At 43.2% G+C, this 25,057-nt stretch overlaps 1 protein-coding gene across 1 annotated transcript in view; it reads left to right on the plus strand.

Moving 5' to 3' along the window:
• IGSF3 (immunoglobulin superfamily member 3) overlaps positions 1 to 25,057 on the plus strand; it is a 132,657-nt gene that overhangs the window by 52,723 nt on the left and 54,877 nt on the right. The window contains exon 2 of the mRNA XM_036768702.1: positions 20,207 to 20,584. Within this exon, the coding sequence (XP_036624597.1) occupies positions 20,207 to 20,584 (378 nt within the window). The remainder of the gene's footprint in view (positions 1 to 20,206; positions 20,585 to 25,057) is intronic.

A 25,057-nucleotide genomic window follows, 5' to 3' on the forward strand; every position in this document is an offset into this window, starting at 1 on the left:
ATACTTTCCAAAATTTCTTGGGGATAAACTCTGTATTTGAAATCTGCCTGGGAGGGGAGGGCAAACAAAAGAAAGCCAGTGATGGGCAGGATGGGCAGTATGGCCCAGCGGAGAGACCATCGAACTTGGGAAGGGGAAACCTTCATTCTGCTCTTCTCATTCTATGCTAAGTACCAGCTCTGTGACCATCACGCAGCCTCCTACCCATGTGTATATGTGTGTGTATGTATGTAAGTGTGTATATGTCTATCTGTATCCTCCTTGATACTGTCTTCTTTTTAGGTTTTAGAGATACCACTCTTTTCTGGTTCTCCTCTTACCTATCACACTGTTTTTTCTCAATCTCCTTTGCTGGATCCTCACTCAGATCATACCTTTTGACCATAGCTGTCTTTCAGAGTTCTGTCCTGGTCTCTCTTCTCTTTTTCTCTCTCTTTCCCTCCCTTCCCTCCTCTCCCTCTCCTGTCCTCTCCTCTTCTCTTCTCTTCTCTTCTCTTCTCTTCTCTTCTCTTCTCTTCTCTTCTCTGCTTCACTTGGTGGTCTCATCAGCTCCCATAGTTTTAATTACCATCTCTATGCTGATAATTCTCAGATTTGCCTATCCTGGCCTAATCTCTCTGTTGACCTCCAATCTTGAATCTCCAGCTGCCTCTCAGACATTTCAAACTGGATATCCAGTAGATATCTTAAACTTAACACATCCCAAAGCAGAACTCATTATCCTGTCCCCCAAACCCTCTCTTCTTCCTACCTTCCCTATTACTGTAGAGGGCAACACCGTCCTCCCAGTCCCTCAGGCTCACAACCTAAATGTCATCCTTGGTTCCTCACTCACCCCCCACCATGTCCATTCTGTTACCAAAGCTTGGGATTTAACCTTTGCAACATCTTTCAAATTTGTCTCTTTCTGTCCTCTGACACTGCCACCACTCTGGTGCAGACCCTTGTCACCTCGCACCTGGACTATTGCAATAGACTGTTGATGTGTCTGCCTGCCTCAAGTCTCTCTCTACTCCGATATATCTTCCATTCAACCACTAAAATAATTTTCCTGAAGCACAGATCCGAACATGGCACCACCACCCCTTCCCCATTCAGTAAACTCCAGTGGCTCCCTATTGCCTCCCAGATCAAATACAAAATCCTTTGCTTGGTGTTCAAAATCCTCCATAATCTAGCCCCCTCCTACCTTTACAGTCTCCTTACACCTTATATATACTCTTTGATCTAGTGACACTGGTCTCCTTGTTGTCCCATGAACAGCAATCTCATGAACAAGACTCCATTTTTGGCTCTGGGCATTTTTTCCTTTGCCACCCCTTCCCCCCCCCCCCCCCCCCCCCCCCCCCCCCCCGCCCCATGCCGGAATGCTCTCTCTCTCTCTCCTCATCTCCACCTCCCATGACTCCCATGGCTTACTTTAAGTCCCAACTAAAATCCCATCTTCTACAGGAAGCCTTCTTATCCCCTCTTAATCCTAGTGCCTTCCTTTTTTTTTTTACTTCCTATTTATTCTGTACATAGCTTGCATTACCCATATTTGCTTGTTTATTGTCTTCCTCATTAGATTTTAAGATTCTTGAGGGCACAGGCTGTCTTTTAGCTCATTTTTATATCCCCAGAATTGAATACAGTGCCTTTTCCTTCACAGAACCACAGAGTTGGAAGGGTTTTCAGAGGCTGTAGTCTAGTCTGACCCATCCCTGCGCAGGATTTCCTTCTGTGACATATCTGTCCAGTGATCATCCAGACCAACCTCAGCTGGGAAATCTCCAGGGAGGAAAAATCCAGCACCTTCAGGGTATCCCATTTCACTTTTTGCTGTCTTTCATTGTTAGGAGTTTTTTCCTCACATGAAGTCGAAATTTACCTTTCGAACACCGTTGACCCAGTATCCTTAGTTCTGCCCATTGGGGACCAAACAGAGAAGGTCAGATCCCTTTCACACAGGACAGTCCATTTGAATGCTTGAAGACAACAACCACATCCTCCTTGCTCCTTTCATCCCCCAAGCAGAGATGTAACCAGAGAAGAGTGAACAGGCCTTGGTTTGAACCAGTAACTGTGTAAAGTGATTTGGAGGAGGAAGTCACTCACCAAGGTTGACTGGGTGCTTCCATCTCCCTCCTCCTCTCAGTTTCCTGGTTGACTTTCTGACCAGAGTCCCTGTCTAGATAGATTCTGTGCTGTGGTTTGGCCAGCTTATCACTGCTGTTTTTACAAGAATTGGTACATTGGATGTTAGCTGATTGTGGATGACTACGTTTTGTCAACTCAAGTCTGTTATTCCATGTTGACTGGCCCCATTACCCCCAGACTGTGTACTTATTTCTGACCCCCACTTTCCTGTAGGATTTTATCCTATTCTTTGGTCTACCTAGTGCCCCCTTTGGCACTAGAATTAGGAGAATGTGGCAAAATAACATTTAATCCAACTCCTGGTTCATTAGAATGGTGTTTTTTTAGTCTGTAATTGTTTCTTTTACAGATGAGGAAACTGAGGCCTGGGAGGTTAATTGACATAACCCATCACTACCAAGCTAGGATTTGAACACAAGTTCAGTGTTCTTTTCATTATATTGCCTTACCTAGTCTTCATTTTACAGGCCCAGTCAGTCAATAAATATTTATTAATTTCTTGTCATGTGCCAGGTACTTTTCTGAGCTCTAAGGAATACAAAGAGAGACAACAAACAGTCCCTGCCTTAAGAAGCTCATTGACCAGAAAAAAGGGGGCAGTTAGGTGACACAATGAATATAGCACTGGCCCTGGAGTCAGGAGAACCTGAGTTCAAATGCCACCTCAGACACTTAGTAGCTGTTTGACCCTGGGCAAATCACTTAACCCTGATTGCAAGAAGCTCATTGAATCTAATGGAGAAGACAGCATGAAAACAACTATGCGCATACAAGATATATATGGTATAAATGGAAAGTCATCTCAAAAGGAAGGTGCTAGCAGTGGTGGGGACTAGGGGGAGAGAAGGCTAGGAAAGGTCTCCTCCAGAAGGTGGGATTTCATCTGAGTCCTGAAGGAAGCCTGACTTCCCTGGTCCAGTGACTTGGCCAAAATCATAAAGCCAGCTTGGGATTCTGGCCTTGATTAACATTTCCCCCACCCCCTTCTAAGCTGCGCTATTCTTCCATCAACTGGGGACCTGCTCTGATGCCCTAATTCCTTTCATTAGAAGGTGGTAAGTGCCTGTCTTGGATAGATCCCAGGAAAATCTATCTTATAAACAGGAGTGCTTTAAATCATAACAGTCCCATTTGACTGGAGTGAAGGTACACTGGCATCTTGCCCCGGGCCTGCATCTATTGAGTGTGGCATTAAAGGGACCAGCCAGCAACTGTGCCTTTGTCTGCAACACCCAGATACGCTCGAGAGAAACCCCAAATTTCAATTCTGCACCATTCTCTATTGATCTGCATTTCTAGCTATTTTCCACTCTCTACCTGACCACAACATTCATTTCCTCACAGTGAGCCTGGCAGTGATATCTGGATTGAAGAAATTATCCACTCATGCTCTGTAATCCCTTATAATCACTGCCTCAAAAAGTGAATCTAGTAGTCTGTAATCATCCCCCCTAGCCTTTATGTAAGGCTTTAAACTTTGTCAAAGCACTTTCCCTGTCTGATGTGTCAGGAATTCCAGCCCATAGGCCTCTCTGATTTGGAGCTGGGTGGGGTTCTATAAGTGAGGCGTCAGTCATCCCTTTGCCCCTAGAAGGTATTTATTTGTGTGTGTGTGTGGGGGGGGGGTCTCTGCTCTGTTAGTTAGACTGGTATGGGCAGTTAATCCTGTTGGGGGTTAGGTCAGCTTTGAGTGATGACTTGGATTTTTTTTTTCCTTGAGATCTCATTTAAGGCCCTTTCTAAGTTTAGAGCAAGCAGAAATACAAGGGCCAGAAAAACTTGGAGGGCAGGATTAAAAATTAATCTATTTGAATCCACCTTCCCGTATGCTGCTATCCAGGGTATTAGGGAATCTCATGTCTGGTACATATTGCTCTCCTTATAAGGCTTTCTGTGTGGGCAATTTCTTTATTGGTCCTGTTTTCTCCTGAAAGTGCTTTCCAAGGCACCGCTTAAGTCCTGGGAAAGACCTAAGTCTGGGATGAATTAGGAGCCTGGTTTCAGACCACCCCCAGACATCCTCCTCAGGACCTCCCCACAGGATAACTGAGGCTGCTCTGGGTGACCTCACAGCAGATGGGCTTGGGAGGAGTCTGAAGTGCTGGTGGTCACAAGCGGCGTTTTTGGAATTTGTTTAAAAGGAAGCTTGTCTTAGAAGTACCTGCAGCAGCAGCTTACTCTGTTAGGCCAGAAAATGCACCTCTCATTCCAAAAACAGCAAGTGTTTGTCATTTCCGTTAGCAGGATTTCTTCACGTTATAGATCTCTGTGATTCTAGATACACACAGATGCAGACACATACGTGTGTGTAGATACATAGATATGCATGCATATACACACACATACAGATGTATGTATGCACACAGATGCAAACACCCACGTGTGTATATGTACATGTATATACATCCCTCTATATATACATGCAACCATATATACACATACATACATATACACACGTACTAGGTGGTGCAGTAGACACAGCACTGGGCAGGTCACTTCATCTGTCTGCCTCAGTTTTTTCAACTGTAAAATGGAGATAATAGCACCTATCTCCCAAGGGCTGTTACAGGGATCAATGAGGTCATGTTTGGTTAGACTGAATGTCCTGAAGTTCGTTCATTGGATTGTAAGACTTAGTCCAGGGAGTTGTTTACCTTTTTTTGGTGTCCCGGACCCCTTAGGGAAGCCTATGGACCCCTTTTTAGAATAGTATTTTTAAATGCCTAAAATAAAATTCATAAGATTACAAAAGAAATTGAAATGTAGTTTTCAATTAAAGTTTATAGAACGCAGGTCAAGAATACCAGACCTTGTGTAAGGGCAAGCAAAGTGGGACTTTTTACTGTTTTTTTCTTTTGGAGTGCTTCTCAGCACTAAGGCAGTCAGGTGCCTTTGATTGAGTCTTGCCTTTGTTTGTAGGGAAGGCCCACACCCTTTTGCTAATTAGGTCATTAGAGGTGTGAAGTCCCTGAGCCCTGAAGAAGGGTAATTTATACCCAGAAAATAGCCATTGAACTCAGAATTGATAGTTGAGAATCAAGAACTCTCAGAACTGCAGGAGGTTTTGCTTTGCATTGGAAGAGTGTTGGTATGGAGACTCTGGATAGACGTTAAGGACCGTCCCCCTTTGAAAAACCCAGATGTTGTTGCTTTTCTCTTTGGTCACTGTGTATGTATTGCTATGCTCAGACAGTTAGAAGCCTGTCTGTTGATTTGTGTTTATTTGCTCTGTTTCTATAATTTCTGTTTATGTTTTCTCTGAAGTTCAGGGTGCTGACTTTTCCCACTGAACTAAGTGAATGATATATGTATGTTTAATTAAAGTGTGATTGTTAACCCCTTAAAGTTGCTTTCCTTAGAAAAGCAGATCAAAGAACCTGTGCTAGTAGCCCTCCTGTGTGCTGGTGTTGTTGACCTTACACAGCCACAGTGGCGGCAAGTAGCATTGTTGTTACACCTTCTCAAATGCCCTCATTTTACAGGTGAGGAAACTAAAGCCTAGAGAGAGAAAGTGACTTATTTATGCTCATATTTGGGAGGGAAAGCAAGTATTCATACAGCACCTATTATGTGCCAGGCACTGTGCCAAGCATCTTACAAATATGGTTTCATCTGATGATGATAACTCCTGAGAGGTAGGAGAGATTAAGTGACATGCCCAGTAGGTCCACTGCACCGCACATCTATATATGTCTGTGTGTGTATGTATATGTGTGTGTGTGTGTGTATATATATATGTATATGTGTGTGTGTGTGTGTGTGTGTGTGTGTGTGTGTGTATGTCAGGGTCTCTCTTAAGAACTTTGGAATTGATTATGTGACATGGGAGACACTGGCACAGGACCACTCAGTATGGCGTGCTCTCATCAGAGAAGGTGCTGTGCTCTATGAGCAAAGCCGAATTGAAACAGCTCAAAGGAGACCCAGGATGCGCAAATTTAGAGTATTCACCCCAAATGTTCACATGGACTATTTGTGCCTGACCTGTGGTAGAGCATTCCGAGCTCATATTGGTCTGATCAGCCACAGCTCGACACACCGAAATTTGACTCTAGCATAGTGATGTCATTTTGGTCCTCTTCGAGAATGTAGGACAACCAACCATATATATGTATATATGTATATGTGTATGTATACACATATACATATATCTATATATCTATGTACACACATGTATGCGCACATATACGTGTGTATATATGCATATGTTTATGTAGTATGGCGTGTGTGTGTGTGTGTGTGTGTGTGTGTGTGTGTGAGAGAGAAAGAGAGAGAGAGAGAGAGAGAGAGAGAGAGATAAATGGCTTGGAATAATACAAGCGTATGATTTGGAGTCAGATGACCTGAATTGAAATCCTGGCTTTGCCACTTGACACTTGTGTGATCTTGAGCAAGTTACTTAGCGTTTCTATTTTCTGTTTTCTTTATTATCTGTAAATGAAGGTGGGTAGGCTACATGGGGCAGCTAGGTGGCTCACTGAATAGAGCTTGGGGCCTGGCATCAGAAAGGCCTGAGTTCAAATTTGGGCTCAGACACTTACCAGCTGTGTGATGCTGGGCAAGTCACTTAACCGTCTTTGCCTCAGTTTCCTTATCTGTCAGATGAGCTGGAGAAGGAAATGGCAAACCTGTTCCAGTATCTCTGCCAGGACTGAATAACGACGAGACTACATGCCCTCCAAGGTCCATTCCAGCTCTAAAGCTAATGTTCTCCCAACTCCCACGTCCAATGTTCTTTTCCATTTTACCAATACCTTCTTGAATACACTTTTCATTATGTTCCCAAGCCCTTTATTGATTCAAAGTGCTTAGATTGGGAATGAATTGGCTGCTTCCCAGGTTAACAGCCGAGCCCTCTTCTGACTCTTTGTCTTCAGCTACTTTGGAGATGAGCTCCGTGAGTTAGGTCCCAGGTCTTAACCTTTGTGGCTGATGAAGGCCACTTGGGAGCTTTTGTTTATGTTGTTGATTGAGATTTTGAGTGAGGTTAGATGCATTTCCTTTAAAATATGTAGGAATTAAATGCCTTCCCAAAGTATACATTGATGTAATCTTCTGTCAAATGTGATGGCTCAGTATTGGTGTCCAGTGTCTTCCATTACATGGTTACAGAGGGCTCTGAAAGGTGGGGTCAAGAGCAGGAAGAAGTGGGTGTTTTTAGGAGAATCCAAAGGTCTGTGTTTGAATACTGGCACTTTTCTTTACCAGCTTCATGACCATGGCCAACTCACCTACCCCCTTGAACCTCAGTCTTTTTTCCTACAAAATGGGGGTGGTGCTCTGCGGGTCAGTAGACATCTCTTTTATTTTTAACAGTACTATGAATTTTTAATCGCGCCATGAAGAAAAATGATTTTTCACTAGGCCAAGGAACTGAGTTCCCTGTTAATAAGCCTGCCTTTAGCCCATTTTATGGCCAATCTCGAATAACTAGAGCCTTCCATTAATGAGCATTTTTCCTTAACCTCTGATAATCAGTTTTACCGCTCCGACTGCCTTTGGGACATCTCTAACTGGATGTCCTGTGGACATCTTAAACTCTTCGTGTCCAAAACGGAACTCATTATCTTCCCCAAAAAAACCTTCCCTTCTTCCTCACTTCCTTATTAATGCCAAGGTTGCCATCACCATACTTTCAATCATCCAGGATTGAAACCTAGATGTCACTCATGACTCCTCACTCTCTCAACCTCCATACTCAATCATTTGCCAAGTCCTGGCACATCACCCTTCACAATATCTCTCCTCCCCTTTCTCCCATCACTGTCTTTCTCCTTTGACAAAGCCGCCACCTTGACACAGGTCGTCATCACTTCCCATCTCAACATTGTGATAATTGCAATAGTCTTTAGTCTCTGCCCACTCCAATCTGTCTTGCACTCAGCTGTCAAACTGATCTTTCTAAAGTGTATGTCTAACCATGTCATCTCCCTGTTCAGAAATCTCCTGTGGTTCCCTCTGACCTTCAAGTTCAAATAGAAAATCCTCTGTTTCACTTTTCAAGCCCTGGTTCTTTCCCACCTTTCTAGGTATCTTATACCTCCTCCCCTCCACATAATCTCTGATTCAGTAACACTGACCTTGCTGTTCCTCAAAACACTCCATATCCTATATCTGAGCATTTTCAGTGGTCGATCCCCATGCCTCTTCCATCCTCATCTCTACCTCCAGGCTTCTCTGGCTTCCTTCAAGTCTCAATTTTAATCCCACCTTCTTCAAGAAGCCTTTCCCAATCCTTCTTAATGCTAATACCTTCCCCCTGAGATTATCCCCCAGTTATTCTATTTCTTGTTTGCACAAAGTTGTTATTTACATGTTGTGTCTGCCATCAAGCTGTGAGCTCCCTGAGGGCAGGGGTTGTTTTTTTTTTTTTTGTCTTTGGCCTTTCTTTGTATTCCCAGCACTAGTTATAGTGCTGGGCACATAGTAGGGGCTTTAATAAATGCTGGTTGACATTCTGGAGAGCAATTTGGAACCGTGCCTTAAGGGCTATAAAAATGTGCATGCCCTTTGACCCAGCAATACCATTTCTAGGACTGTATCCCAAAGAGATCATACAAGTGGGAAAAGGACCCATATGCCCAAAAATATTTATAGCTGTTCTTTCTGTGGTGGCAAAGAATTGGAAATCAAGAGGATGCCCATCAATTGGGGAATGGCTAAACAATTTGTGGTATATGAATGTAATGGAATACTGTTGTGCTATAAGAAATGAGGAGCATAATAACCTGGAAAGACTTATATGAGCTGATGCTGAGTGAGGGGAGCGGAACCAGCAGAACATCGTACATAATTACAAACACCTTGTATCTGTGATGACCAACTCTGATAGACTTGGTTCTTCTCAGCAATCCAAGGTTCTAAGACAGCTCCAAAAGACTCATGTTGCAAAAAGCTGTCTATATCCAGAGAAAGAATCTGAATGCAAAACGATTTGTTCTCTCTCTCTTTTTTGTTTCTGTTTTGTTTCTTCTTTCTCATGATTCATTCCATTGGTTGTAGTTCTTCTTTGCAACTTGACTGTTGTGAAAATATGTTTAGTGTGAAGGTATATGTAGAGCCTATATCAGATTGCATGCTGTCTTGGGTGGGGAGGGGGGAGGAGAGGGAGGAGGAGAAAATTTGACACTCAAAAGCTTGTGGAACTGAATGTTGTATACTAAAATTAAATTTAAAAGGAAAAAAATAAATGCTAGTTGACTGGGCTTGTTGCAGCATCGGGAGATAGAGCTAAATGCTAAGGAAAATGGAGGAGTATTGGTTGGTTTTTGTTTGGTTTGTTTATTTTACTTCGTTTTTGCAAAGCAACTTCCAGGGCTCAGTACAGATTCATTATTGTCTCTTTTGGGGGTCTATTACTGGGATTAAAGGGGAGTCTTGGAAAAATTAGACAAGCCTATCAATTCAGAAAGGCTTTCATTTAGGGTGTTTGAGGGAAGGCCATGTGGGATTAACTGGAGACATCCCAGAAACATGGAGCAGGAGGTAGTAATGATAAGGGAAAGATACTAGGGGAATTTGCTTGTCCCCAAGGCTCAGGTGAAGGCTGACACCTCCAATGCAACCCTGGGAAAGGTTCCCTTGATCTTACCATCCCCACTAGCTGGCTAATTGATCTCCCTGCCTCATTTCTCCTCTCTCCAATCCAATGTCCACACAGTTACCTAAGTAATTTTCCTAAAGCATCTTTGTTGTTGTTCAGTTACTTCAGTCGTGTCCAACTCTTTGTGGCCTCATTTGGGGTTTTCTCAGTAAAGATACTAGAATGGCTTGCCCTTTCCTTCTCCAGCTCTTTTTACAGAGGAGGAAACTGAGGCAGATATGGCTAAGTGACTTGCCCAGGGTCCCACAGCTAGGAATTGTCTGAGGCTGGATTTGAACTCAGCAGGATGAGTCTTCCTGACTTCAGGGCCAGTGCTCTTTGAAAGGTATTATGGCACCACCTAGCTGCCCTTCCAAAAATAAAGTCCTGACGGTGTCATGCCACTACTCAGGAAACTCCAGTGACTCTCTGTTAACCCAAGTATCGCATATAAAGTCCCATTGCGCATCTATAGCTCTTTACATCCTGGCCCCTCCTACCTTGTCAATCTTTCTTCCATATTACTCTTCTCCAGTTTTGGGTTCCTCATACATGGTCCTCTTTTTCTTGTCTCCATGTATTTGCACTGGCTGTTCCTCATGTCTGGAATATAGCCCTTCTTCACTTCTGCCTCTTGAAAATCCTGGTTTCCTTTGAGATTGATTTCAAATTCCACCTGCTAAGGGAGGCCTTTGCAGCATTCCCTGTAGGGTTACCTTGTATCTACTTTGTTATCTTGTATATGCTTGGTATAATAGTGCTCTATCAATCAATGTGGTGGTGGCACTTGGAACAGCAGCAGCAGCAGCAGCAGTTACAGCCATCTATGTGTCACTCATCCTTGGGGTGTATGTGACATTGCTGGGAACTGTACAGACCACAATCTAAAGTGACAGTGGCTAGCCACCAGGCTTGAAGCTGCTTTGCGTATCTTAAAGTGATGTGTGATTATGATAGCTAACATCTATACAGCATTTTAAAGTTTACCATGTGCTTTGTGTTTGTTAATTTACTTGGTCATCACCACAACCTTGTAAGTAGGTGCTATGACTATCCCCATTTTACAGATGAGGAAACTGAGGCAGGAGAGGTGCAGTGACATAATAATACTAGTTAACACTTATGTAGTACCTACTATGTGTCAGGCTCTGTGTGCTAAGTGCTTTACAATTATTATCTCGTTCCTCACAACAGCCCTGCAATGTAGGTACTGTTATTATCCCCATTTTACAGTTGAGCAACTGAGGCAAACATAGGTTAAGTGATTTGCCTAGGATCACCCAGCTAGTGTCGTAGTTTGGATTTGAATTCATTCATGTGTACATATATGTGTGTGTATATGTACATACACTTATATTCACATACATATTTCACTCTATATATATATTCATAAACAATAGACAGTTATAAAAAGTATTTTCCTAATTTGTGACTGAAGGGGAAGAGATTCATCTGAACCAATATTATTTAATAAGTCAATTAATGGTGGTATTGAGTTAGTGATGATAATAACTGAGACATTTCTGCTTTTGCAAAATTCTTCGAGCCTCATAACACCCTTGGGAGAGAAATTCTACATGGATAGGTAGGCTATTTTAATGTTTTTATTCATCGATTTTGTTTTCATCTCACTTTCAATATCCCTTTTTTTTTCTTTTTTACCCAATGAGCTGTCCCTTCTAACAAAGAAGAAAAGGGGAGGGAGAATAGCTCAGCCAAGTTAAAAACCACATCAGCTGGGGGGAGAGGGAGACACAGAGAGAGACAAAGATGCAGAGAGAGAGCATGTATGCGTTTGTGCACGTGCACACTCTTTTCTGCCCATAAAGAGGAAAGCACATTTTCTCATCTCTTGGAGGACAGAGTTGGTCTTTGTAATTACATAGCTTCAGTTTCAGAATTTTTTTTGGTTATTGTTTTCTCCGTTTCCATCATCATAGTCATTGTGTTAATTGTTTTCCTGGTTCTTCTTACTTTAGGATACATCAGTTCATACAGATCTTCCTGTGCTTCTCCGAACTAACTCTTCATGAGCGCCATCTCTTACAGTTCAGTGATATTTCATTACATTCATATACTACAGTTTGTAAAGTCATTGTTTAAAGTCATTATTTATTATTATACCCCTTCTAGAGATGTGGAAACTGAGCCTCAAATAGATTACTTTCCTATGGAAGTGCAGCTATTAAATGTCAGGATTCAGATTCGAACCTAGGTCTCCCTAACCCCAGGTCTAGTTAGTATCGTCTCCCCTTTGCCATGCTACCTCCCCTCATAAGGACGAAGGAGAAAGGAGATGAAAGCTGCAGTCTAGGAAGGGGATTTAAGAAGATGGAATGAGGGGACAGAGGCTTTGGGGGACAGGGCAGGTTAAGAACAAAGCCAAAGCTGCTTTTAATAATCAGCTAGTGTACTTAAAAAAAAAAGAGCTCAGGAGTTGGCACCTGCACACTCTGCCTCAGTGGTTGTTCCACAGCCAGCCTTTAAACCTTAACTTAGGGCTCTCTTGCTTGAGATTTGAGGGGATAGTGAGAGGTAATTAGAATTATTGGGTGGGGGAAAAGAGAGGATTGTAGAGTTGGAAAGGACTTTAGAGATCCCTTAGTCCAACCCCTTTATTTTATAGATGAGGAAACTGAGGCTTTAGAAGCAAAGGGCCTTGCCCACAGTACACGACAAAACTGAGGTTTGAACCTGTGGCCTCTTAACTGCAAATCCAATGCTCTTTCAAGTACCACTCTCAGAAAGTGAGATGAAAAACTAAGATTGGTGTATGTCCCAGAAGTGGAGGCTAGTGAGAATGCCAAAAGGGAGAAGGCAAGGCGGTAAGCATTGGCAGAAACATCAGAAGAATCCAGTGGGATGTGAGAACTGAGGGGAGAGAGCACGAGCATTGAAGCTAGCTAGGAAGAGACCCATGGGGACCCGAGGGGAAGCTAAGTTACAATGGAATGGTGCAGGCAGATACCAGTTTGCAAAGGATCAAAGATGGAATGTGAAGAGGGAATAAAGGTGTAGTAAGTAGAGAAAGAATGTTCAAGGACTTGATTCGTGAATGGGAGAAAGCAGTCCCTGGGTTGCAGGTTAGCTGGAGGGAACAGCAAGGTCAGAGGTTGGCTTTGTCAGAATTGGGGAGATCTGATGTATAAAAGCCAGAAGCCTTAAAATGGGGACCTTATGCTTTTCGACAGCATCAGAAGTACTAAGTGAGGTGGAGGAGGGTGGTTTAAATGATTAATATAAAGCATAAAGTTCATTATTTTTAAGCTCACTGGGTTTTCTTTTCCCCCTCCCAAATAACAATAAGGAAGCTTGCAAACAATTAGAATTTGGCACCTGAGATTTAAAGTACTGTACGTTATTCGGCTCTGCCAATACCCTACAGAACTTGCCTTGGGGCATGGGCAGATTATTTGACCCGCCTGCTCCAGCTTCCTAATCAGTCTGTTTATCACTGTTTGCCTTGCAGAGTGGGGCCTGTGTTGTCCGCCAATTATCAGGTGTTCTTGTCATGTGTGATGTTTCCAAAGTACCCTGTGGACTCCAGGGGCAGTATCTTGGGGAGGTAATCTATCGTGTGTATAAATAGTAGCTGGTATGCTTAAGCTCATTACTGCGTCAGGTGCCGCATTTGGGATGGATGGGATTCGAAAGCTTGTCCCCTGCTGATCTGAAGTCTGGAGCAGCTGAAGTAGAACCTTCTGAGGCTTATAGCCAGAAATGCTCTTTGACTTCAAACACCTTGCCTACTCTCAGGAGTGGAGGGAAGGGGGGAGGGCTCCTCATCATCATCGAAAAGCATTTAATCGCTTACAGTGTACCAGGTACTGGGAATATCTTTCAAAAGGGCAAAAAAACAGCCTCTGCGCTCAAGGAGATAATATTATAATGAGGGAGATAACATGCAGACAACTCGGTATGTACAAGATTTGGAAAGGGTATATATTTCAGAAGGGTGGAAAGGACCAGGAAAGCCTTTTGCAGAAGGTGGGATTTGAGCTGAGTCTTGAAGGATGCCAGAGAAACCAAGAGGTGGTGATAAGGAGGAAACAAGAGTGCATTCCAGTCATGAGGGACAGCCAGTAGAAACGCATGAAGATGAGGAAGGGGAGTGTCATGGTCAGGGAACACCAAGAAGCCTCATGTCACTGATGGTAGGGCATATGAAGGGGAGTCACTTGTGAGAAGACAGAGGTTGTTGTTTGTCCTTCGTTCTTGAAGAAGGCCATGACACCAGGGAGGTGATGCCATGTTGGGCAAATGAATTGGATTGAAGTGAGGGAGGACCAGCCTCAGTCTAGAAAAGTATGGAGGGGCTAGGCTGTGAAGCGCTTAAAGACAAATTGAGGATTTTACATTTGATTCTGGAGGTAATAGGGAGCCACTGGAGTTTATTTAGTAGAGAGGGGAGGTTGCAACCTGGGAAAAATGTGTTCCTTGGGTCGGCTCTGGGAGATTTGTGGACTGGGAGTGTCCAAAGTTTCAGAGGGCAAAACTCACCCTCGACACCTTGCCCCCTGCCCCAAGCCCTTTGCAGTTTTTTGTGCCCTCATGACTTACCCACTTTGCCCAAGCTGTCCTGCTTGACTCTCATAGTGAAAATAACCTTTATTGAGGTTGTGGGAAGATAGGCATACTAGTGCATTGTTGGTGGAGCTATGAATTAGTACAGCCATTTTGGAAAGCAATTTGGAATTATGCAAATAAAGCAACTAAAATGTCTGTACTTTTTGACCTAGAGATTACACTTATACTCCAGGAGGTTATTAATAGAAAGAAAATCCTCATGTACCCCAAAATATTTACAGTAGCACTTTTTGAGGCAGAAAGAAACAAAGTAGATGTTCCTTCACTAGTGGATGACTAAACACATTGTGGTACATGAATATAATGGAACATTATCATATTGCTGTAAGGAACAACCCAGAAGCATGGGAAGATTTGAACTGATACAGAATGAAGTAAGCAGAGCCAAGAAAATAAATATATACAAAGAAAATGGAAATAACGAGCCACAAGACAATTGAAAGTGAATATCACAAAGTTATAAAGAACAAACATAGCCCCAAAGAAGAGATGTGAGAATGTTTCTCCCTCTTTTCCAGGGGTGGGGAATCCAAAGGACCACACCTGAGGACGTAGAGGGCCACATGCGGCCTCGAGGCCACAGGTTCCCCACCCCTGCTAGAAAATTGTATTTATTTTCAGATTTTTCTCAGTGTACTGATCAGTTTTACTGATTGTTTCTTCTTCTTTTCTTTTAAAAAGTATTCTTTGTTATGTGGGATGGCTCTCCTGGAAGGCTACAAGGAGAAACTTAGGCAATGCAGAAACAAAAGATATAATTTTAAAAGAAAAGAAAGTAAAATCTGTGGAGGTTATATTTGAGTTAGCTTACCTGTTTACTGGGCCAGAACCAATTCTCCTAGCCATATTCAATCAAGTAAGTATTTAGTAAGTTATTACTATGTTCCAGGTACTAGGGATAAAAATACAAAAAGATGAAACAGTTTTTATTCTCAAGCAGCTTATATTCCATTGGAAATGCCATATACATGAGGGAAAGAGGAGACAAGGAAACAAACAAGTACCTACTATATGCCAGGCACTGTTTTAAGGGCATTAAAAATGTTATGTGATTAAATCCTCACTGGGAGGTAGGTGCTATTATTAGGCCCGTTTTGTAAATAGGGAAACTGAGGCAGACAAGTTAAGTGACTTGCCCGGGGTCACGCAGCTAGTAATTGTCTGAGAGTGTGTTTGCACCCAGGTCTTCTTGACTCTATCTAGGTCCAGTGCTATATCTGCTGTGTGCCTTTAGGGCTGGTGCTAGCCATTGGGCAGATCAGGACAGGCTTCATGTACATTGTCTTGAAGGAAGTGAAAGGTTATTTAAGGCAGAGGTAAAGGGGAAGTACCCTCCAGCCATGGGGCAGAGCAGGTACCAAGATGCAGAGAAAGGATATGGACAGCCCTCTGAGTAATTTGGCTATAGAGTGGAACAGGAAGAGATGTATGTATAGAACTCTAGGTTGGGGCCAAATGAAGGACCTACAAGCCCAGTAGGAAGGTTTATATTTGTTCCTAGCAGTAAATAGGGAGATACAGAAGCTTCTTGAGCAGGGGAATGATGTAGTCTATTCTGACTTAAAGAATATCACTCTGTATGGATGATCGATTAGAGGGGAAAGAGGCTTGAGTCTCGGAGACCAGTTAGGAAGCTTTTGGAATAGTTTAGGTGAAGGGCCTGAACTCAGGAGGGAGCTGTATCAGGAAAGAAAAAAGGGTCACATGCCTGAGTTACATAATGGAGAGAGAAACAGCAAGATTTGGTGATTGATTGGATATGATGGGTGAGGGAGAGGGGGAGAGTTGGGTATAATAGTGAGGTTAGGAAACCAGAAGAATGGCTTTGCTTTGGCCATAAATAAGGATGTTTGGTAGAGGGGTGGGCTTGGGGGGAAAGATAACGAGTTCTATTTTGGACTGCAGAGTTTGACATGTCTCCGGGAATATCCATTTTGAAATGCCTACATTTAGGCTGTTTGAGGCTTACTTAGCTCATCTGCAGAATGTGTGTATAATCCTTGAACTGCTTAACTCATGGGATTACAGTTCTAGCTTGAATATAAGACAATGCTTATAAAGAGTTCCAAGGCAGCATCGAATGTGCTGCTTCTATAACACAAGGAGCCAAAAAGGTACGTAGGAAAATCATCTGATGGCAGGAGAAATCAAAAAATTAGAAAATGTACACTTTAAAGGGAAGACTCTGATAGCCACAAGGAGGCAGTGTGGAAAGAGCCCTGCATTTTCATTGAGTGATTCTGCTACCCACCACCTATATGACCTTGAACAAGTCACTTAACTTCTTTGGCCTTTGATGAGGGGTTGGATTAGGTAGCCTCTTGGACCCCTTCTAGCTCTAAATTAGTGAACCCATGTTTTTCTTTGAGCCCCCAATCCTGGAAGGGATGTAATATGGAAGGAGTGGGGTTGACTGGACTGGTCTAGGGGAGGCTTTGCCTCTTGGATACTGGTTTGAGTGTTGTGATTTAGACGGCAGCCTGACAGTAGCTGTTAAGGGTTTGTTCAGTTGGCTGTATCCATTTTTCCTTGGTTGTCAGTTCATTGGAGATTGTGGCAGGTGGCTATATTCCAGCCCTCAAGATTTACGTTTGAATGCAGTGGCTTATGGTGGGCAGCCATTCACAAGAACTCTGGCCCAGTGCCCTTTGTGGGCCAGCAGAAGGAGGAGAAATAAACAATGCCTCCCTGGGTGGCATTGGAAAAGGGAGGGAAGGATAGATCTGAGAATACAAAGAGAAGCCACATTAAGATCTTCTCTGCTGATTGTGGGAGGGCCGGGTTAATGTTTAGACTCTTTGGGAGGTTTCTAAGAAGCAACTTGTTCTTTTCTTGACTTTTGGACACTTCACCCCTTGCTGTTGCTCCAGTTCATCAGTCCTTCTCCTGGTTTTACTTACTTCCCTATCTAGCATTGACTCCTTGGTCATCCAGCATTCCCAGCATCCCCAGCATTAATAGCATTCCCCTAAACATGCTAGAATTCCTCCCAACTCCACCCCCTCCCCATGCTCACCATAGCCAGGGTACATATCCTTGTCTTTTAGTCATTTGCTTTCTCTACTAGTCTGCCTAGGGTGGTTGGTTGTCCATCTCTAAGCATTTACCTTATCTGGCTGGCACTGTACTAGGCCCTGGGGATACACATTCCAAAAACTAAACATTTCCTTCCCCCTTATTGATTAAGTACTCTGGGCTTGGGGAAGGGATTCAGCATGGTTGCTGATTAGGAAAGATGGGATATGCACAAATAAATGCAGAATTATGGGATGGAGGAGGGAAGGAGGGAAGGAAGATAGATCCATTTCACCAGAAGTTGGCAGTGTCCTGGAATGTTCCCTCCCTCCTCACCTCCACACCCTGTCTTCCTTAGTTTCCTTCCAGACTTACTGAAATGCCACGTTCTGCAAGAAACCTTTCTGGGTATATTATTGCCTTCCTCTCCCACCCCACTGCTGGTGACTTCACTCCGAGATTGCCTGCTTTCCATTCATACCTGTTATCTTGTATGTACTCCATTAGAACATAAGCACCCTGAGGACAGAAGTGTGGTGGTTTTGTTGTTTGTTTTTGCTTTTGCCTTTCTCTTATCTCCAGCACCTAGTATAGTACTTGGCACGGAGTAAACAATAAATGCCTATTGATTGATTGAACTGGGGAAAACAGGGAAGTCCTGTTGGAGAATTAAACCTGAAGGGAACAAATGGTAATGAAAGAGAGAGAGCTCACAGACTTGTTGGATTAGAGCTAGAAGGAATCCCAGAAACCATCTTTTCCAACCTCCTAATTTTACACATGAGGAAATGGAGGCCCATTGGACTTGTTAGTGGACTTGGCCAAGGACAAACAGGTAGTAAAAGCATCAGAGGCAGGCTCCTGGAGCCTGGGCCCTTTCCACTCTAGGACACATACAGTGCTTATCTATCCTTCTTAGAGATAGGGACTGGTTGGTAATGTGATTTCATTAGTATGGATAAAGGAACTACTGGAAGAGGAAGCTTTCTCCACCCACTCCTGCTGATAGCTTCTCTGCAGTTGAGTCCTAGAGAGCCACCCAAGGCATTGTGAGATTAGATGGCTAGCCTAGAGTTAAATATATACTGTATGGGTTAGAGCCCGGACTCCAGTCTGGGTCTTCTGAGGCAGCCTGTCTTTATTAGCATGATGCCTCTCCCATTCTTCATATTGCTTCCATATGAATCTTTCTGATTCATGGGTCAGACTACATCATTGCCCTCCTCCCAATCATCTCTCCCTTTTTGCCTTCAAAATTATGTCCAGATCCTTTAGCCTGACATTCAAGGCTTTCTACAATTTGGTACTAAACTAACTTTAAGAGTCTAATCTAATACCATACCCACTTTTTAAAATGGCAGATAGGTGGTAGTGGATAGAGTGCTGGGCTTTGGAACCAGGAAGATTCAACTTCATGAGTTCAACTCTGGCCTCAGACACTTCCTAGCTGTGTGACCCTGGGCAAGTCACTTCAGCCTTTTTGCCTCAGTTTCCTCATCTGTAAAATGAGCTAGAGAAGGAAATGGCAAACTGCTTTAGTATCTTTGCCAAGAAAACCCCCAAATGGGGTCACAAAGAGTTGGACTGAAGACGACTTGACGATAACAATAATCTCCTTTTAAGTACAAACGAGTTTTTAGATCAAATGAGCTGATTTACTGTTCCTTCAATAAGTATCCCATGTTTTCTTGCTTGTGTGCCTTTACTCATCCTGTTTCCAATGCTCAGAGTGCCACACCCTTTGCTCTGCTACATTTCTAAGTGTTCAAGTCCTGCCTATCTTTGGATCTCTTAAATGCTCTTTCCACTATAAATTCTTCCCTGACTTTCCTCCTCTGACAGTTCCCCACCCTAACTAGATTTCATCTTCCCATTATCTAGTTTGTTCAGCCATTTTTGAGTCGTGTCTGACTCTTTGTGACCCTTTGGGGTTCTCTTGGCGAAGATACTGGAGCGGTTTGCCATGTTCTTCTCCTAGTTTCCCACACCTTTTTATTATATTTTCAAGCATTCTTGCAAACGTTGTAATTATTTCTGTTCAGGTCATCACCTCTCTTGTCCTTCTTGCCTGGGATGCCCTCTCCCTCCTTACCTTGGTCACCCGGCTTCCCTGGCCTCCTCTAAGACTCGGCTCAAATCTCACCTTCTGCCAGAAGCCTTTTGCAGACTCTCCCTGGTGAGATTTCTCTCTGAGATTATCGCCCGCCCCCTCCCTCCCCCCCCCCCCCCCCCCCCCCCCCGCCCCGGCCGCCATTTGCACTGTACTATATATATCTTGTATGTACGTGAATATTTACATGTTGTCTCCCCTACTGGAATGTGAGCTCTTTGGGGCCAGGGACTATGTTTTTGCCCTTCTGTGTATACACAGCACTTCCCACAATGCCTGGCATATAAGAAACACTTAATAAATGCTCGTTGACTGACCTGACTAAATAAAAGCAATAACCACATTTTCATTCGTCATATTGTAGCCTTTGCTTTAAAATAGGCGGCCCAGTAAATATTTTCTTCTTTTTCTATGGATTCATGTAATCAATTTAATTTCTTTTCATTTTGAGGGTATTACTGTACTTTGGTACTTATCGACACTTTTCCACACCTATATTAATCCTGCTTGCAAACAATTAAAGTAATTATTCCTAAGAGTTAGACAGTTAAAGGTGACAAAGACATGGTCTTGTAATGTGAAATTACTATATATGTAACATAGGGATTCTACCTTACCAGAGTTTTAATTAATATTTATAAATCACCGGAGCTGGTAAGACATTTATACTGCAATTATTACTACTGTCAGATGAAGCAATAAACTCTTTGAACAATGAGGCCCATTTTGTGTTTTGTTCTGATTTCTCTCTCCCTCTTTTTTTCTGTGTCTAGGTGTGGTGTCAGCACAGAGACAAGTCACTGTCCAAGAGGGACCACTTTATCGCACAGAAGGCTCCCACATCACCATTTGGTGTAATGTCAGTGGCTTTCAGGGACCCTCTGAACAGAATTTCCAGTGGTCCATTTACCTGCCGTCTGCACCCGAACGGGAGGTGCAGATTGTCAGCACGATTGACTCTTCCTTCCCTTACGCTATCTATACCCAGAGAGTACGGAGTGGGAAGATCTACGTGGAGAGAATCCAAGGCAATTCAGCCTTACTGCATATCACAGAACTGCAGGCCAGGGATGCTGGGGAGTATGAGTGCCACACCCCCAACACAGATGAGAAGTACTTTGGAAGCTATAGTGCCAAGATGAACCTAATAGGTAAGGGAGCCAGTGTTGTTTGTTTTTTTTTTTAAAGGGAGTATGCCAGGAACTGGGGTTTTTTGCCTTCTGGTGCCCTTGCCCTCTATAAAATAGAGCTTTATTTTGTATTGTGTATTCCATTTATTAAAAATCCCCATTGCCAAAAACCACAGCCCCTCCCTTATTCCCCAGTCTTGCTTTCCTTTCTGGTTGCCTGTATAAAAAACTGCACAGCATAAATACAGAATGAGACTTAGATTAAGGAGGAGCACTACAGATCACCTTATCCAATCCCCTTCTATCACAGAAGGGGAAATTGAGGGTCAGAGCAGGTGCAGTAACTTGCTTGAATTCACACAGAAGCAGTAGAGCTACGATTTGAACTGGGCTCTGTTGACTCCAAGTTGAGTACTCTTTCCTCTGGACCAAACTCCTCTAAGTTAAGTTTTGAGTTTGACTTACACATAAATAGGTGACCCAGTGGGTAGGGCCCTGCGCCTGGAGTCAGGAAGAGCTGAATTCAAATCTGGCCTTAGACCAAACTCCTCTAAAGAAAGTATTTGAGTGTGATTTGCACATTCTAGGTGGAGCAGTGGATAGAACCCTGGGCCTGGAGTCAGCAAGACCTGAATTCAAATTTGGCTTTAGAACAAATTCCTCTAAAGAAAAGTGTTTGAGTTTGATTTACACATTATAGGTGGGGCAGTAGGTAGAGCACTGGGCCTCAGACATTAGCTATGTGACCCTGGGCAAGTCACTTCACTCTGTTTGCCTCAGTTTCCTCATCTGTCAAATGAGCTGGAGAAGGAAAAGGCAAACTGCTATAGTATCTTTGCCAAGAAAACCCCAAGTGGGGTGAAGAAGAGCCAGAAATGATTGAACAACAACAGGAGAAACTTGGAGTTGAAACTTAGATGTAGCCCCCTTCCAGGTGTCAAGTGCTTTGGAGGAAAATATAATATAGTCTGATGGAGCCCTGTGTCTCTCATGGGGAGGGTGTTGGGTTGGGGGAAAGAATACAAGGATTAGATAAGAAAAACCCATCCTGATTTCAAGGAGATTGCAGGCTGGTAGGGGGACAGATCGCCACACAGATAGCTGTAATACACAGCCAGTGCCTTCTTCAGTCTGCAGGGTGCCTCATGAAATATAAAAGAGAAAGACCTGGGGAATCAGGGAAGGCTTGCTGGGGGAGGTATGAACTTTGAATAGGAATTCAAAAAAGTGAAGAAGGAGGTGAGGACATTCCAGGCATAAGGATCTGCCTGAGGAAAGCGGAGCAGGATTTTGCTCTAACACAGTGAAAAGAAATTATGAGAAGTGGAAACAGGGAATTAATGTTGGGGGAACTGAAGAAAGTAGAGCAAGGGTGGGGAACCTGCAGCCTCGAGGCCACATATGGCCCTCTAGGTCCTCAAGTGTGGCCCTTTGACTGAATCCAAACAAATCTAAAGAAATTTGTTCTGTGAAATTTGGATTTGGATGAAGGGCTGCACTTGAGGACCTAGAGGACCACATGTGGCCTTGAGGCCACAGATTCTCCACCCCCTAGAGTAGAGGGAAGGAGCCAGGGTAAGATGAAGTTTATAAAATTCCTTGGCGAAGGGTGGGAAGGCTTTCAGCAACTAGAGCTTCAAATAGGATTCAGAAATGAATGGGAAGCGGTTAGGGTAGAGAAAGGATGAAGTCGATGTGGTTGCAGCCCTTTATTTAAATACCGAGCCTTTCCCAAGTCTTGTAGCTCCATGCATAAGAAATGGTGAACCAGCTGCTTTCTTGGCGGAGATGCTTGATAAAGGATGGTAGGAGTGGGAGGAAGAAGGGGGTGGAAATCTGGAAATTCGATGGATGGCATTGGTCACAGTGCTTATGTGCTGCCAATGCAAATGGATTAAAAATAACTAGGTTGTTGAGTGTTCTTCTGTCATTGAGCCAATAATGTGCAAATCTTCCTTTCAAATTCTTATTAATTTAATTAGGCAGAATTGTTCACAGCTTTTAGTTGACACAACTCACTATCTTTTGTTTACTTTTATTCCTCTAGAGGCCCTGTACTCCAGCAGGTGGCCTTTTCAACCAAAATAGTAATTATTCCCTCCCCCTCCCCACACTCCAAAGAATGTACTACAAATATATCAAGATGGTCTGAAGATCTGGGGCTGGGGAGGGAGGAATTCTGGGGACCTGGGACAGAGTTATCACCACTCGTGAGCCATGCATGTTGTTCTTATGCTGCAGTTGCCTACCAAATGTGTATGATTTACCAGCCTGGCATATGAAAATCCACACTTAGGCAGCAGCTAAATTAGAAAATGATTATTCACATTACAATAGGATACTTTCCTTTGTTAAAAAAAAATAAAGTCTTTAAGTGACCCCCTTAGCACTTTTTAAGTATTTATCTAGAGATCATTAACCATTTAGCAGGAAAAGTATGGTTGAATGTGTTTGTGGGAGGGATCAGTTAATCGGTGAGTATTAAGTACCTACAATGTGCCAGGCAATGTGCCAGGAATTAGAGATACAGAAACAAAAATGAAACAGTCTACATCTGCAAGGAGTTTACATTTTATCAGAGCGAGACAATATGTACATATTGTTGTCAAGTCATTACAGTCATGTCTGACTCTTTGTGACCCCATTTGGGGTTTTCTTGGCAGAGATACTGGAAGCATTTGCCATTTCCTTCTCCAGCTCATTGGACAGATGAGGAAACTGAGGCAAACAGGGTTAAGAGACTTGCCCAGTTAGTAAGTGTCTGAGGCTAGATGTGAACTAATAAAGTTGAATCTTCCTGGTTCCATGCCCAGTGCTTCGCCCCCCATGTGTGTATAAACATGGCCAAAATATACAAAAGGTACATTTTCTAGGTCAGGAAAGGCTTCACGTAAGTGTTGCTCATATTGAGTTTTGAAGAAAATAAGGGATTTGCAGAAGTGGAGATGAGAAGGGAGTGCATTCCAGGCATGGGGCCCAGCCAGTACAAAAGCATGGAGACCAGAGATTGTATGTCATTGGTGAAGAACTGCTAGAAGACCAGTCTGATTGGACCATGGAGTAGGAAAAGAGCAATGTATAATAAGTTGTAAAGGTACTTTGGAAGGGCTTAAAAACTAGACAGAGGAGCTTATACTTAATACTCAAAGTAATAGGGAGCCATTGGAGATTATTGAAAAGAGGAGTGACAGGATCTAACCTGCACCATCATTTTAGTATCTGTGAGTGAGGCTGGATTAGAGAAAAGAGAGCTCTCTTTTGAGTCAGGATGCCTGTTCGGAGACTGTTGCAATAGTCCAGGCCATAGTTGATGAGAATCTGAAGTATCTAAAGCGTGGTGGCCTTGGGAGTAGAGAAAAGGGGAGCAAAGCAAGAGATGGAAGTAAATGAAATGACAAGATTTGCCAACTCCTTGAATCCATGGGGCGAGGGAGATTGGGGGGGGGGGTCAAGGATAATGCCAAGATTGTGAGCATGGGCAGATTGGAAGAATGGTGGTGGCCTCGGCAGAAGTAGAGAAGCTTTCAGGGTATGGGGCGGGGGAGATTTGGGGGTAAAACAATGACCTCTGTTTGGGATATGTTGAGTGGGCATTGAGCTTTAAGGCTCCAAGACAGATTGTGAATATGGTGCTCAGGAGAGAGTCTATGCCTTGCTGTATAAATTTTGAGAGTCCTTTGCAGAGACGATCACTTAGACCTATTAGGTACAAGGAGGTCACCAAGTGGGAGGGTAGAGACAGATGGAGAAGAGGGCATAGGACAGAACCTTGGGGTATGCATACAGTCGGAAGTCTGATATGGATAATGACTCAGAAAGGAGAACCAAGAAGGAGAGAGATCAGACTGGTAGGAAGGGAGCCAGGAGAGCATGGTGTCATGAAAATCCAGAGTGGAATAATTATCTAGAAGGAGAGGGTGGTCAGTGATGTTGAATGCATAAACTAGAAAGCTTCAGTTGAGGCGTTTCCGCTGTTTGAAGAAATGAAAACATTTTCTCTGTAACATAAATCAAGAGGAGAACCCAGACTGACTTTTAAAAATTTGTACTTACGCAACTTTTCAGGGAACCAATTTATTATGTAAAGTGACATATACTCATATTTTACGCAGAGTGTTGTAAATTCCCAGAACATCAGACCCACCCATATGCATATTCATGGTAGGCATAAAAGCCCATTCCCATGCCAAATAGAAAAGATTTTTGAAGTATCTGTATCAGAGCTCCTTCCCCCCAGTCCTCCCTTCCATTAGCTCAGATAATTGAAATTTGACCATTTGTCTAGGTTGCTACAAAGGGGGAAGGGACTCCTCTGTTGTTGAAGAGGAAGGGAATGCGCATTTCTTAAGAGCCTACTATGTGCTGAGCACTTAAAAATACTATTTCATTAGATTAGGCTGTAAATTTTCTTCTCACTCCAAGATTTTTTGAATTTTTGCCTTTATATCCCTAGTGCCTGGCACATAGTAGGTATTTAGTAAATGTTGGTTGGTT

Source organism: Trichosurus vulpecula, chromosome 7 (assembly GCF_011100635.1).
Source record: "Trichosurus vulpecula isolate mTriVul1 chromosome 7, mTriVul1.pri, whole genome shotgun sequence".
NCBI lineage: Eukaryota > Metazoa > Chordata > Mammalia > Diprotodontia > Phalangeridae > Trichosurus > Trichosurus vulpecula.